This window comes from Diabrotica undecimpunctata, chromosome 4, assembly GCF_040954645.1.
Source record: "Diabrotica undecimpunctata isolate CICGRU chromosome 4, icDiaUnde3, whole genome shotgun sequence".
Taxonomy (NCBI): domain Eukaryota; kingdom Metazoa; phylum Arthropoda; class Insecta; order Coleoptera; family Chrysomelidae; genus Diabrotica; species Diabrotica undecimpunctata.
In genome coordinates this window covers 132,003,779-132,020,203 of record NC_092806.1, presented here as the reverse complement: position 1 = coordinate 132,020,203, position 16,425 = coordinate 132,003,779, and the positions used below count along the sequence as shown (strand labels likewise).

The 16,425-nt window shown below is 33.8% G+C and overlaps 1 protein-coding gene across 1 annotated transcript in view; it reads left to right on the top strand.

Moving 5' to 3' along the window:
* LOC140438954 (uncharacterized) overlaps positions 1 to 15,419 on the top strand; it is a 72,062-nt gene extending 56,643 nt beyond the window's left edge. Inside the window, exon 3 of the mRNA XM_072528590.1 lies at positions 15,255 to 15,419. Within this exon, the coding sequence (XP_072384691.1) occupies positions 15,255 to 15,419 (165 nt within the window). The remainder of the gene's footprint in view (positions 1 to 15,254) is intronic.
* Positions 15,420 to 16,425: the final 1,006 nt, after the last annotated feature.

The following is a 16,425-nucleotide window of genomic DNA, read 5'->3' as shown; positions in this document are numbered from 1 at the left end:
CCAGCAGTGGACGCAAAGGGCTGGGTGATGATGATGATATACAGCTGTCTTCTTACATATTCGAGAGTCAGGTTAAATATTGTCAGTGCCAGCCTGTCTCCTTAATTTAATTCTTTGACTGTTGAAAAGTTCATTATTCTTTTCTCTTACACTAAATAGTGTATTATTGTGAAACATCCTCGCCAAAAAATAATAGGCTATATTTCCAAAATTGGTCTAGGAGGTCAACTGATTAAAATTTTCATATAAAATATTAAGCTTATGCATCTATACAGGTACAGATACATATAATAATTGACTACATCAGCATGCTGTGCACCATGTAGATACACAGTTTGTCGTTGACAAATAGTACTGTGTACCAATATGGTTTTTTTTATTCTCATGTCATTAGCGTATTTAGATTAATGTGACAGTTGATGCAATTAACGTATATACATAAGTTTAGAATAATAGTATGTATGTGTATTACAATGTGTGTTTCAGATCTTTTGAAGTAGTTGACAGTCTCTGAGTATCTGTACTTTCTTCTAGGGCATATCTTAGGGAGTTGGGTATGCTATATTTGAGTCGTTCACTGCTATATTTGGGACACTGTATTAAAAAAGGTTTTACCGTTAGAACACTGTTGCACACTTCACACACTGGTTTATTTTGTGCTGTAATAAATAGTCATGAGTAAGTCGTGTATGGCCGATACGGAGACGGGGAAGTATCACTTGCTCTCTTCTGTCTTTTATTTTTGGTTTTCAAAGATGTGGATGTTTGTTGACTTCGTATAGCCTTGATGGAGTGTTGTTCCAAGTTTCTTGCCATTTTTGAATTATTTTTTGAGAAGGCACCCATAAAAAGTGAACTTGGATGTTCTTATTTGAAATGCTTTTAAGTTCTTTTTAATAAGAAGTAGAAGGGGATTAGCACAGTACAATTGACTCAGTGAGGATAGTGAACTTGTTAAATGACTTTCATATGATGTCACCTATACCTCTACTGGAACAGTTAACGCTCACAGCTCTCGAGTATAAGGGGAAAACTGTTATTTATAGAATCCTGAGTCGGTATGAGATGACTTGTTCAAATCTACCGCTACCACCCGTACCATAATTATGTCGTTTATTAAAATTAATACAAATCAATTATTATGATCATAGTAAAATTCTTTTAAAACAAACCTGGCTAGTTAATCATAAAAAATAAAATGAAAAATGTTTCTATCTACCCTCGCTGGGATTCAGTTACATTTAGGTAAGTCCGAACTCCGAACAACACACTCGCCCGTAAATACACAATGAGACATAAAATAAATAGCCATCCGATTTGCCATTTGAGAGGTGTCGTCCACGCGACCAGCACGTGTGTTCACTTCTTTATACTTTGTCACAACTTTCGTCGTTATCAGCCCAATCATTATCCTTCTATTATATATAGTAGGGGATAGTGTTTCAGTCTACTAGGACTTTCACTAGGGCCGAGCTTATCGGTTTTGTTAATATATTACTAAATAATATATATATATATATATATATATATATATATATATATACAGGGTGGTCCTTTACGTAACATGGGGATCCTTAAATTAGAGAAAACTAGAGATATAATAGGAGGTATTTCTAATCCTTGAAACTACAGGGTGTCCAGAAACTCTCCTGACAAACGAAGACAGGATATTCCTCAGATAATTTTAAGACAATTTAACCCAATTTATCTAGTCCAAAAATTCTTCCTAAGGGAGCTATAGCTCTTTGAAGATGACGCCTTGTAATTAATTTTTTTTAATACCTACAGAACGCTTCTACATAGAAAAACGAAAACTGGTACGATTATTTATGCTCCAGAGGTAAATTTTCAGATATTCTAGTACTAAAAGGTACTCTTACCTTAAGTCGGTAGAATACACCATTTTCTAGAAAAATCGATTTAAAACTTTTTCGTTTTTTCGTCATGAAAGTTAAATTAATAGGTACCTTAATTCAATAAATGCAGCACACAATTCGTAAAAGAAATTTGGGAAAATAAGTAAAAAATCAAATTGAAACATAATTTTAAATTTTAAAGGGGTTTAAAAACAAAGTAACTATTTATTGGAGTTGAATAAAACTAACACAAAAGAACAAGTACCAAGAGTAGATAGTTATAAAAGATGCTCGATGTGATGAACATTAGTCTCTGTGTATAAATTTGCCCTTTTGCTTAGAGAACGCCGAATTCTTGCAAAAAATCCAAAGTTATTTCTAAATTCGTTTTAAGTATCTTGTATTCTTAGGAATAAACAAATGCCTTTACGTATTATCAAACACAATAATCGCAAGAAAGTCTTGTACATTCCTGCTATAACCTGACAGCCGTCTTGTAGAAACCATAATTTTTGCCGAATATTTTAAGGCACATTATCTAATGAATCAGGTTAAATATTTTGCAGGAATTGTAAGTAATCAGCACCATTTAAACGAGCAGTCAATTTCACAGGCCCAAGTAGATAATCGTTAACTACTCCTATCTAGTATAAATAAAAGAATTTCAGCGGAAATTAGAAAAGATGTAAGAATATATAATATTAATGTAATTACTCAAACAGTAGAAGAGAACAAAGGTTTACAGATAATGAAAAGAAAACTCACACAAAGTAAAAAAGAAATATACAAGCTGAGAGGTAAAGACGGAAAGGCAACAACAGATAAACAGAGCATTCTGAAAATAACCAGAGAGTTTTATAAAGACCTCTATACCAGCCAAAGACTACAAGACAATTTCCCGACACGAGTAAATACTCTCATAAATCAAGAATCGGAAACACTTTTGCCCATTACTGTGTCAGAAGTAAGAGCAGCTTTAAAGGAAATGAAGAACCATCGATCGCCTGGTGATGATGGACTCGTTATTGAGGCAATAAAAGCAGGAGGAGAAATTCTAATAAGATCAGTAAGCGAACTGTTTAATAAATGCTTACATGCGGGTACGATTCCAAAAGACTGGAACAATGCAGTGATAGTCTTGTTACACAAAAAAGGCGATATTACTAAATTAGAAAATTATAGACCCATCAGCCTCTTGACACATATGTACAAACTCTTTATGAAAATTTTAACAAAGAGACTAACACCTAAAGTTGATTTCTATCAGCCTAAAGAACAGGCAGGCTTCAGGGCAGGATATGGCACAAATAACCATTTGCATACCATAAAGATCTTAATAGAAAAGTGCATCGAGTACAACATACCACTGGTTCTTGCATTTGTCGATTACGAGAAGACTTTTGATTCTGTAGAGTTTAAAACAGTACTGGAAGCCCTAAATCAAAGCCGAATAGATTACAGGTACACGACACTAATCAAAAACATCTACGAGAACGCCACATTAAGTATACGACTACACGAAGACACAGAAAAATTTAGCTTAGGTCGAGGAGTTAGACAAGGAGACAATATTTCACCAAAATTGTTCACGGCACCTCTAGAGTCAATATTTAACAACACTCAATGGCAAAATATGGGCATCAATATAGGTGGAGAAAGATTAAATCATCCAAGGTTTGCAGATGATGTTGTTTTAATCGCAGATAACTTACAGGATACAAATTTCTATGATACATTCGCTTAAAAGTCTGTCTGAAAGAGCAGGATTAAAAATAAACTTTGAGAAAACTAAACTTATGACAAATCTCGTAATGAGTGAAAATATAACTATAGACAATAATACCATACAACGAACAGACACTTACAAATATCTGGGATACGAGATCAAAATAAGCAGAGACAATCAAACACATGAAATACAGAGGCGAATAGGCCTGATATGGGCAGCATTTAGCAAATTAAGCCATATTCTAAAAAGTTCAATTCCCATGTGTCTCAAGCGAAAGATTTATAACCAATGTGTTTAGCCTGTACAAACTTATAGAGCAGAGACTTTAACACTCACGCAAAAATCTGCGAATAAACTCAGAGTTACACAACGAGCCATGGAACGTGCAATGCTGAACGTGAGCCTTCAAGACCACATAACAAACTAACAAATCAGGCAAAGATCAAGAGTTCAATACGTCATCGAAAGAACCACGACGCTTAAGTGGAACTGGGTAGGGCACTTAGCCAGAACACAAGATGGACGGTGGACAAGACGTATTATGGAATGAAGGCCCAGAAACTATAAAAGAAGCCGAGGACGACCACCGACTAGATGGAACGATGATATAAAACGTGTAATGGGAAACTGGCTACAAGCGGCCCAGTGTAGAGAACACTGGAAAGAACTGAGAAAGGCCTATGTCCAGCAGTGGACGCGATTGGCTGATTGATGATGACGACTGCTATCTAGACGTTTATGCTAAACATATTCTGATGTTTAAATTCTTGAACATAGTATATATTGTCACCAACATACAAATTATATTGTGCATTATGCACAATAAAAATTTTATTTTTTGTGAATGTAGCTTTGTTGAAAACAAAATGTACCTGAAAAAATTGTCATACATGGCAGATAGTCTTCATGGCTGCCATAGTCTTGAAAAAATTTGTTTAATTTAACAAAAAAACAAAATTTGTTTAATTTACTAATGTTTGTATTTTAAAAACGATTTCCGAAGTGGGAATTGAAACGTCAATAAACGTACTTTAACCTTTAATTGTGGCTTATTTCCATTTAAATAGTAATTACTCAATTGGTGTTGTACTTATTTATAGAAAATTATAATGATTTTGATGTAGTACATTGTATATTGTATCGTTTTTCCCTGAATAAATAAATTATAAAAAATTATGTTATATACCTAATATCATATTAGTCTGTTCACATGCATTGTACATCGTGCTCAGGGAAATTAGCTGTTTTTTGTTTACCCAAAGGACCCATTTGCATTCTGTGCTCCATTACAAGAACAAATGTATCAGTATCAGAGAACATCTCTTCTCATCGTCAGCCAATAGAATTTCTCCTTAACGCCAGACAACGTTTTAGAATAACCTAAATATCCACTAACAGGGAGGTCGTGACATGAACTGTAAGGACTTCTCTCCGTTAGGGGTTAAGAACTAAAATTTTCCATTCCATTTCATTAGTTTGAAACAGTAAACATGAAATGACAGGGGACATTTAAACAGGTACTAGGCCAATTTCTACCTTCCAATATGGAAAATTTCAGGGCGGGATAAAATCTTGGTACGGAAGTTGTTATAGCAGGTATTGACTCAGTCTATATCTACATCGATAAAATTAAGTTCAGGAGTCTCTTGATCAACAGGATTACTATAACTGCTGCTAAGTGCATGAGGAACTTTATGAGATGATCATTTATGATAGAATTTTCACATGTTACAATGTCTTAAAATTGACCAATGGGATGAATAGAAAAAGATGGGAGGAGGAAGAACTAATTGGTAGACAATAAAGAAGAGAATAACATCGAAATATAGGTAAAAGTTTTTGAATCCCGAAGTGGCTCGTGGTACGGCAGTTATTAAGTTCTTGTGTTGAGAAGAAGTGCTGTACCGGTAGTTAATTTTTTTTTGTGTGGGTAAATTTCATCATAAATTTGTCATTTTTTCATTAATATTCTGCCTACGCCTCTAACTTAGCTTAAGAGTTAGCCATATCTGGCTACCTCCACTTATTTAGCCTGTACGTTGATTCAGTTAGTATTTTTCATACTTTTAATAGCAGAATTTCTACTGTTGTGAAACTTTATAAATTAGAAATGTGACATTCATAGTTTTATAACTTGAGATTCTGTTAGCGCTTACCGTAACTGTATAATTATTATTTTCCCAAGGTACTCAAAATATAAACGACAGTTTAAAAACTGCAAGAAATATCGGCAACGTTATATCTTAAACGCTTATTTTATTTTAAAGTGTCGATTTTATTACTCAATTAAAGTAAAGGGAACACGTTAACCTTTTAATTACATCTTTTATTACATAGATTAGAGAATTTCAAAACATTAAATTAAAGTAAATAATTTTGTCAGTTTATTACTATTTGAAATCTCGATTTCATTATATTCCATTAAAAGATAAATTAATATAAAATATCTTTATTTTAATTTGACGATCTACTGCCAATTGAGAAATAATATCGGGTTGGTATTTAAGTATAAATATTATTAGTGAATGCCCTTTTTACTAATATGATTCTGAATTTGAATAATTAGTTAATTAATTCGTTAATTAAATTAATGATCATTATCAACTAATAGACTATGCTTTATCTCCATTATAAACGAATATATTTATGGAAGACTTGAAGAACTGAAACTGTTTGGTGGAGATATACAAGTGACGTTTCACGTATGTGAAATTATTAAATAATCTCCATTTCTATATGTTCTGGTTCACTGATAAAAGGTAACAAGCTGTGTAAGTAAGGTTATAACGATGTCGTCACCAGCTACCGCTACAGTCTCGCCAATGCTCTGAACGAATGCACTTCGACCACTAAGTCACATTTAAGTGCTGATTTAATAGAAACTCCACTGGCTATAGGAGATTGACCGAAGGCCAACCACTTTTGCTATAATGTTGATCTAGTAGCAGCTCTGACCAGCCTGGATCTGAAAGGTATCCATTCTGTGACTAAGTGTTGATTAGTCACTTGCCGGTCGAGTGTTGTTTGATCTGTAAACTTTTTACCCAGATCATTCCATTCGAATAGCGTGTGAGTGTATTACCATATCGTATTTTCGTTTCGACTTTATTAAACATTCGACAGGTATTAAATAGTGGGTCATATAGCCGTCGGTACCTTCGTCGCTAAGATTGACATTTACATTTTATTATATTGCTTAAATAGTAGCCGATTTTTTTTAAATTTTTACCTCGTTTAAATGCACATTTTACGTTAAAGTGGCGGTCCCGGGCAGAATAGGTTGATTAAAATTAAAAAATTAAAACGAAATAAATCTACTTTACAAAATGTAACAAAATAAAAGTTACAGAAAGAAGCTTTTGCTGTTCTTCGATTTTGCAATTGCTCTTGTTTGTTGCGCGTGATTCAAATGCAGTCTAGGCATTTGGACGCGTTTTTATTGACAAGCACTTTGACATTTAGCAAATCCGTACATCACTGCGATTTTACAGTATTACCACAGAATAAATAACAATTGTTTTATTATTCTGTGGTATTACAATGTAAAAATTAAGGTATAAATAATTCAGAGACCACAGCTGTACATATTATCTGAAACATAATTTTATTTTGTTATTTATTTATTTCGAATATATTTTCATTTTAATTAAACCTGTGTTTTCTGAGTCTGCTGTCTTAAAGAACTATATGTCACAAATTACCAGCGAGACTGCTTTCTAAAAGGCTTAACACTAGAAGGATGGCTGAAGCGACCTACCTGCAAGGACGGCGGTGGTCAATTTGACCATTTCTTGCTTTTGGAGTGTTCCAATTAACTAAAAATTTATTGAAAAACACATTTATTGAAAAAATACATAATAGATTTATAATAAACATTTTGTTTATAAAAAAGTGTTATTTACATACACTGTAAGCATTGATTACATACAATTGTTTCTGTTCTTGGACACTTGCCACAAATTCTTTTTTTACAGTTGTCACACAAATCACTGGTTTTGTTATAACAAGATGATGTTTTGCACTTTTTCTTTCTCTCTTCCTCTTTTGTCTAGAATTAGATGCACTCAATACGTTTTCTTGATTTGCCGATGAAGCTCTGTTCGTTAGGCCTATAGTTAGTTGTACGACAGTGTTTCCCAAACTGTGCTCCGCGGAGCAGCGAGTGCTCCGCGCAACAGCTACAGGTGCTCCGCTATATGGCGATAATAAACGGTTAAACAGTAGAAAAAAAAACTTCGCCATATCGATGGCTTAAAGCAACAGTGAGATATCATGTCAATTTTTTTTTGCAAACCATTGACAATTAACACAACTGGCACCAAAATTTTCAAGTTAAAAGAAAGGTCTTTCACAGAAAATAGCATAACCTGGGATAACTGCGTCGATATGTGCACAGGCGGCCCGAAGGCGATGACTGGAAGAACGTCGGGCGTCATTTCAAGAATAGAGGAAAAAGTCAAGGAATGCAGCATTGGCCACTGTATCGTCCACCACCATAGCCTCGCTGTGAAGAAAAAGCCGCCTTCCTTAAAAGTAGTCTTGGACGAAGCCATGAAGATAATTAATTTTATCGAATGACGACCACTGAATACAAGGCTGTTTAGATTGATGTGCGATGACATGGGGTATACATTTGTCTTTTTCCATACGGAAGTAAGGTGGCTTACTCACGGCAAATGTTTAGCTAGGCTCTTTGAAATGAGAGCTGAAGTTAGAACCTTCCTAATTGAAATTTTGCCTTTAGTGATCCATTGTGTAACGAACTTAAATTTGAATATTTAACAGATATTTTTAACAAGATCAATGAAGTTAATCTCTCACTTCAGGGAAACACAATAACTGTCTTTAACTCCATTGATAAAATACAAGCATATAGTAAGAAATTAATTTTTTGTGCAGAATCGGTGAAAAATAAAAATCTGGATTGCTTTCCACTAATCACAGAATTTAGAGAAGAACTGAAGACTTGGACATACCTGAATCTGTCATTAACGAATTCTACACTCATCTGCTAAATTTACTTGAAAACTTCCATAATTATTTTCCTGAAGGATTCCTCGACAAAATTAAAGAAAAAATCTGGGGTGCAGATCCATACCTTGCAATGTTAAAAAACCCAGCTTCCTCAACATCTCAGCAGTATGAATGTCTGATAAATTTGGGTTTCTGCGATAAAAAACATTTTGAAAGTAAATCGCTAGTAGATTTTTGGTGTCAACTCAAAGACGAATTTAAAATTTTGTCAGATAAAATTATTCTTCTCCCTTTTACAGCAACATACTTATGTGAAGCAGCATTCTCTGCCAATGTGGCCACTAAAACAAAAAAAGATGTCTACTGAATGCGCAACCTGACATTTCATTGCAGTTATCCCAAATTTAACCGGATATTACTAACGTGCGCAAATCAAGGAAGACTCATGCTTCACATTATAATAAAGACATTGCGTTTTTTAAGATTTTAGAAATAGGATCTGTGTGTTTATTTAATTATTGTTTTTCGTTATATGTAATTAAATTTTTTTATGTTTACGATTAAAAAAAAATGAATAAAGTGAATAGAAAATGTAATGGTTAATATCCCTCCCTCCCCTCCTATCTAATATCTCTCGTTCTCTGTGACACATATATAGGTTTCAGGTGCACCACGGTAAGTGCTCCCTACAGAATTTCTGTCCTGAATAGTGCTCCCCAACCAAAAAACAAAAAAATATTATAAAAAAACTTGCAACGGCCACCGTCTTGAACTTGCTTTTACCGTGTACTTTTTTGCCATTTGAAATTTAGTTTGAATATAAAATTTTATAATTTCTGGCTTTTTCTTTCCTGCTTCTTCGTAACCAATTGCAACGCAGTGTTTATGCTTGAAAGCTAATATTGAAAACAGCTCACTTTTCTTATTTTTTAAGGATTTTGGTATTTCTCTTCGAATTCTATTGACTGTTCCTACAATTGTTGTATTATTTCGTTCGAGCTCTTGGGCAAGATGGATAGAAGAAAAAAAATTATCAGTCGTTACATTTCGTCCTTTTTTCAGGTAGGGTTTCATCAGCTTCAACACTACATGGTCAGAAAGTCGTTCATTTGAGGGACGAGTGTCATCTTTTGCTAAATACGGAAAACCATTGAGGAGATATCGAGAATCTACATCTACAGCCAGCCAGAACTTGATTCCAAACTTATCGGGTTTATTAACAATGAATTGTGTAAATCTGCACCTCGCCTTTGTTGGAGAAAGTTGTTCATCAATTGTTATGTTTTCGTTAGGTATAAAATGATGACATGATTGACAATTTAAAATAAATCGCTCCCAAACCTCTGAAATTAGACAAAATTTATTGCCCTGAAGTCTTTGGCGTCTGGTTGACCGGATGTCAAAATGTATAAATCAAAATATAAGTCTTTGAAAAAATCAGAGGTCCCCACTTTGTTGACCACAAGTTCTTCAGACTAAAACTGTTTTGCCCTAAAATTCTACGAGCATACAAAATCCCATCAAACGCTTCAATTTCTTCTAGTGAAATTTTCCACTCTTCATATTGTTCTGAAGCTTCTACTACTTTCATTACAATTAATTAGTATATTACAATTACCTACTTAGTTTTTAAATTTATTTATATTGTTTTCTAATTATTAAAATAAACATTAATTAATGTATCATTATTTAATGTATCTATCCATTAAAAGTATGCATATTTTCTAAAAAAAATGCATATTTGATGCATGTTTTCTAAAAGAAATGCATATTTAATGTATATTTTTGGGTAAATTAGTGCATGTTTTTCACTTTTTTCCAAGTCTAATTAGATATAAATTAAATATATAATTTAATATTTTCGCAGTTTTACAATTTTACTTTGAAATAAGTCTATTTTGACGTTTCCGAAATCGTTCTTAAAAAATATATTTTATGAATACAAAAATATAAATAAAATAAATTCACAAGGTACATTATACACACAAATTTTTTGAAAAGAGTTCCGAAATGAAAATCAAACTTATTAAGTTTGATTAATAATACTGGAACCAAATGGCAAAGGTGAGGATTGATCAAGACCAATATACGGATGAATTTGAAATCCGGAAAGGTGTCCTCCAAGGCTGCATACTCTCTCCGATGCTTTTTAATTTATATGTTGAAAATATATTTGCGGAAGCATTAGAAGACACGGAATTAGGCATTAAGGTGAACGGCATACCAATTAGCAACCTAAGATATGCGGACGACACAGTGATTATAACTGATAAATTGGAAGATCAGCAGTTATTACTTGATAGGGTGAATAGCATAGGTAAAAAATATGGCCTCAAAATCAACATTTTGAAAACGAAATATATGGTCATTAGCAGAAACCCTCCAGAAAACCCGATAATATGCATAGGTCACGATCGCATAAAACGCGTGAAAACTTTTAAATGCCTTGACACCACAATCAATGACTAATCGGATCCACAACAAGAGCTAAAAACCCGAATACAAATGGCAAGACAAGCTTTTGTGAAATTCAGACCGCTCCTATGTAATCAAAACCTACATTTCGAAATACGCTACAGAATGGTCAAGTGCTACATATGGTCTATCTTGCTTTATGGCATGGAAACGTGGACTTTGAAAAAAACATCTATCAACAAACTTGAAGCATTTGAAATGTGGTCATTAAGAAGAATGATGCGCATACCTTGGGTGGATAGAGTTTGAAACGATGACGTCCTTAAGAGAGCCGGCGTGGAAAGAGAACTCTTTAAATTAATTAAAAAACGCAAGATTGGTTACCTTGGGCACATATTGAGAAGAGCAAAATATGAAATACCACAGTTAATCCTACAAGGGAAGATCGAAGGTAGGAGAGGAGCCGGCCGCAAACAATTATCCTGGTTAAGAAATATTAAAGATTGGACAGGAATACACAATACAGGCGAGCTGTGTCACGCCGCCAAGAACAGAATTCTAGTAATGAGATAGTCGCCTACGCACTTTGGTGTATGGCATGTTAAGAAGAAGAAGAATAATACTTGACTAATGATACTTAACTTATTATTATAAAAAATTATTTTATAGTAGAATGGTGGCTTATTCCCAGTGAAAATAGTAATAATTTTTGCAAGAAAAGTTACATTTTTGGAAATGTATAGGTCACTTTAGTCAAAGATTTTTTTAATTAAATATTAAGTAATCGTGTGGGAAGAACATAAATATGCAATTTCAATTGCATATTAGTGTAATTTGTAATAACTCCTCCTAAAATTTTTACCGTGTTCTAGAATTGAGGATCGCTACCTGAACAGCCAAAATAAGTGCACCGAATTACGGACCGAACGATATTTTAATGAGTAAGGAAATATTTAATAATAAAATATTATTTTAGATTTAGTTTATTTTGAGCTGTCTTGAAAGGTAGTCAAAATGAGTGAAATTAAAATGATCTTAAATGAAAAGGGAAACTCGTTACTTGTGTTGGATGATTATAAGTATCGTGAAAAAAAGTGCTTAAAAGTGGTATGTACGGTAAATAAATGTAACGCAAAATTGTTTACGCTAGATTAGGTTAGGTTAGGTTAGGTTAGGAATAAGGGAAAACAGTGAATGAATTCTTTGACAAGAAAAGACATTACCTACATAAGAAATAATATGTATTACAAGAGACGTCAAATCCAACCGCGTTTACCAACCTGTATTTCCGATGAGAAAGTATAAATAATAAATGTAAATATGTGTAACTCTTTTAAGTTTAAAATATTGTTTCTTAAATAGGCAATAAATATCTACGAATATTGGGATTCGTACTTTTAATAATATTTTATACCTTCTTGAAGTCTTGGTCCTCAATTCGTGCGATTTTTTCAGGTATAAAGGTAAACCCTTACTTAAAATTTCATTTTGGCCACTTGCATGGGGACATGCAACACGACCAAAAAGAAAATACAGGCACAACACAACAAAAGCCTAAGAGAAGCGGTAAACGTACCAAGATACGTAGCTGAAAGATTCCTTTTCAGAGAATTACAGCAAATCAGAGTGACTGACACAATGAAAGAAAAGGCCAGGATAAAGTTCGCAGAATTAGAGAACCACCCCAGTCACATTCTACGAGAGATAATGAGGTATGACGCTTTCCACAGATGGAAGCACAAAAGACCTAAACAACAGATAGTCGACTAAAAGAAAACCAGAGAGAGAAAAAAAAACCCCCAAAGGGAAACGTAACCATACAAAACCCCAGAGTGAAAAGAAACTCCAAAATCATAAACACTCACACAAGGAAGATAGTTTGTAGCTCAAATCACCTAAAATATCGCATATCGCCTCGTACACAGTGAGCCCAGCTGCTCACACAAGGATACAGTCTATATTGTGGTATCGTATAATATTTTATATATTTTCTTTATTATGATGTAGACTATATACTAATTACGATTTTTTTGTCCACAGGTCACCTACAAAAAAAACCACAAAAAAAACACAAAAAACTGGCCTCGGCCACCAAAAAAATCAAAAAAATACTAACAAAAACCGGCTTCGGCCACCAAAAAAATTAACAAAAACCCCAAAACCCGGGCACGTAGGGCCCATCCCCTTGAGCACCAAGTCGCCGAACTGAGACGGGACTCAGAGCGGAGACTTGAGGCCCAAGTAAGCAATTATACGGATAAGCCACAGTAAGATAACAGGAATATAGCGGAGATGCGCTGTCCTGAGTTTTTGCATTCGGTTAGGAAACCATGTTGGGGTTCTATTACTCAGGACCTCCACATGAAGAGCATTTGGCTGATTGTTGTGCCTCTATAGCGCATCAGAGTGCTATAGGGTGGAAAGGGATGGTCTAGAGCATTGGAGCACGGTGGGGTAACTTCTGTTTTTACTTGAGTTAACACACCTTGCTCCAATGAATTGTTACACCCGATCGTACTACCTGGGTGAACATTTCTCATAGGCTGGGTTCAATTAAATTGCTTGCTTGAATTTCATTTTGGTCCCCAATTCGTGTCTGTCCAATTTTTAAACACCGTATATCTACAAGGTAAAATTTTTAAAACCAGACTTAATTTTTTTTAGTTTTTAATCAGTAATTAGGTGGTAGGGTAGAAGTTTAACGTTTGACAAAATATGGGACAAATCGAACTCGCAGTTCAAAATTTATATCGAATGGATATTTCAGTGAAAATTTAGAACTCGTCCTGTATTTTGTATCTTCCTAAATAATGGGAGCAGACATTTTTTAATAGTCATTTTTTATTCCTTATCTACTCCAGTCGTCAGAGACGAAAATGCCACTCAACCTCTAAAAATCATACGAACAAGCTTAATTTTGCCCAGAATAATAATTTTGAAACCCTAAAAAAGATGCAAAAAGTTTACCACTTTTACAACTTGGCTTCTACTAAAATCCCCCTCGTTTGGGAGGGGGGAAACGCAAAAATAACGATTTACCAAGAATCTGTGCGCCGTAGAAAAACATTTTTTAAACAAAAAATGTAGCTAAGATAATTTTAAACAAAAATATTTATTATCGCTTTTTATGTAGAATGAACTGTTCTCTAAGAAACGACCGCCGCTTGAAGCGCCTGTCGATTTTGAATGTCAGTTACGTGCGAGAAATCAATGTTCAATAAAATTTGTATCAGCTCGACGGTAAAAATTCGATATCTTTTGATGCAACTGTCCTATCGACAAAAATCAAGATGCGTTTTAAAGGTAAAGAGTTTACTTTCGTAAGGTAACTGTACTCTTTACCGACCATTTCCTATCACCGACTGCAATTAATTTTTTCAGTATTAGACGCATTATGAAAAGTCATATAACTACTGAAACTTTTAACAGTTTCTTTTTATAAAACGTAGGTATGGCAACATTACAAACATAATCCAGCCACTGACTAATGCCAAATTTGACAAATTTTAACGGATTTCGCAGTGGTGTTGCAAGACTCCATAAGGCAGGTTATAAGAATCATTGTGCATGTGTGTTGGCATTATTAAGCGTTTGTTATTATATCAAGGTTAGTATTGCACTTTTATATCAAGAAATAGCACAAAACCACGGTTTTTTAAGATTTAATGTGTTCGTTGGTTAATTATTTTCTCCAAATGAAATTTATTTACAATTAAAGAACGGTCGGTAAAAGGTGCTTTAAAATTCAAAATCAACCCTTTACCGACCGGGCGGTCGGAATGAGGGGAGTGTAATCATTAAAAATTGTGAAATTTTAAAAATATTTTAGCAGAAAATTATTCATAATATAGTTTTTTTTTTCTTAAAGGTAATAAACCAACGATTCACTTGAGCATTTACCGACCGACTAGATTGTAATTTTCAGTTAAAAGAAGTAATATGAAAGTTGAACAAAATTGTATTTTATTTGAAGAATTACTTCAAATAGAATAATATATTAAGTGTCATATTTCCAAACGTCTGTTTTTGAACGGGAAACGATAATCATATTCATGGTACTTCATTGTTTTAAACGTGAATGAAATATATGAATTTTAAAATGTTCAAAAGTAGTCTCCTAAAATAATATTTTTTTCACGGTCGGTGATAGAGTAGGTGAAAAAATATATATTGTGACCTATTACCGACTGAGAATATTATAAACGTTTTCTTTCCAGATTCAAGAAAAACTTTGAGCTATGTCTAAAAAAAGAAAAAACTATACCAATGAAATTCTTCAGCAAGCATTGGATTCAATTCGAGATGGAATGTCGTTTGGAAAAGCATCCACAGAATTCAAAATTCCAAAAAACACCCTAGTTGATAAAAGTCATAACAAATATGAAGAAGGTGCTACAAGTATGGCCCACTGTGTCCTGACTGCAGAACTGAAGAACAAACCATAGTAGATTGGATTCTATATTTAGAAACTGTTGGTTTTCCTGTAACAAAAAATCAACCGTTGGGTTGTGTTGCAGAGAAATAGTTCGCCGTCTAGAACGAGCAAATAAATTTAAAGACGGAATTCCAGGTCGTCATTGGTACGAAAATTTTTCGCCAGCTCTCTCATCGAATATGTCACAATCTGACCAAACTTTGGGTAAATAGAACAGAAAAAGTGTAAGAGGTTGGTTTGATAGAGTTTCACGCTATTTAAAAACAAATAATTTGGAGGAAGGTCTATCAGACCCAAAAATAATTTTTACTTGCGACGATTCAGCTTTTTTTCTTTCACCAAAAGAAAAATGTGTAATCGTAAGAAAAGGTTCGAAAAAAGTTTATACCAGAATCGCTAATGACTAGAAAGAATACCTCACGGTACTTTTGACAGTTTCGGCATTAGGACAATTTGTGAAACCTACTGGTTTTTCCCTATAAAAGAGTACCAGCCAGAATTCATTTGAAAATGCCTCTGGGCTGAGGTATTGGCCATTCAGACTCCGATTGGATGACAGGAGAATGTTTTTATGCATTCTGAGTTCTGCAAAAGCAAAGGTATTATACTAATTGCTCTTCTGCCTAACTCCACACATCTATTGCAACCACTAGAAGATTTTGCAGAGGAAGAATATGCTGTTGTTATTTATGAAGGAGAGTACTTTTCTGGAGTAAGTCTTGGCTTTGACGGTACGGGACTAGAAGTGAAGACTATGATAAGAAGTGCTTCACATTGGAAATGGCCTGAGAAAGAGGATATTTTATCATATTGAGAAAATTAAATATATTAAAAAATAATACTCCAAAACCCGTGAATACAAGGGGCATCAATGCAATAAAAAATATAATAATAAAAAATAAAATGATTTCATACCAAAGTTGAATCTATTATACATGCCCAATATATTATGTAAATTTTATTTGTTGTATCATGAATTTATATTTTTTAAAATATTAAAATCTTCAACTGCGTTT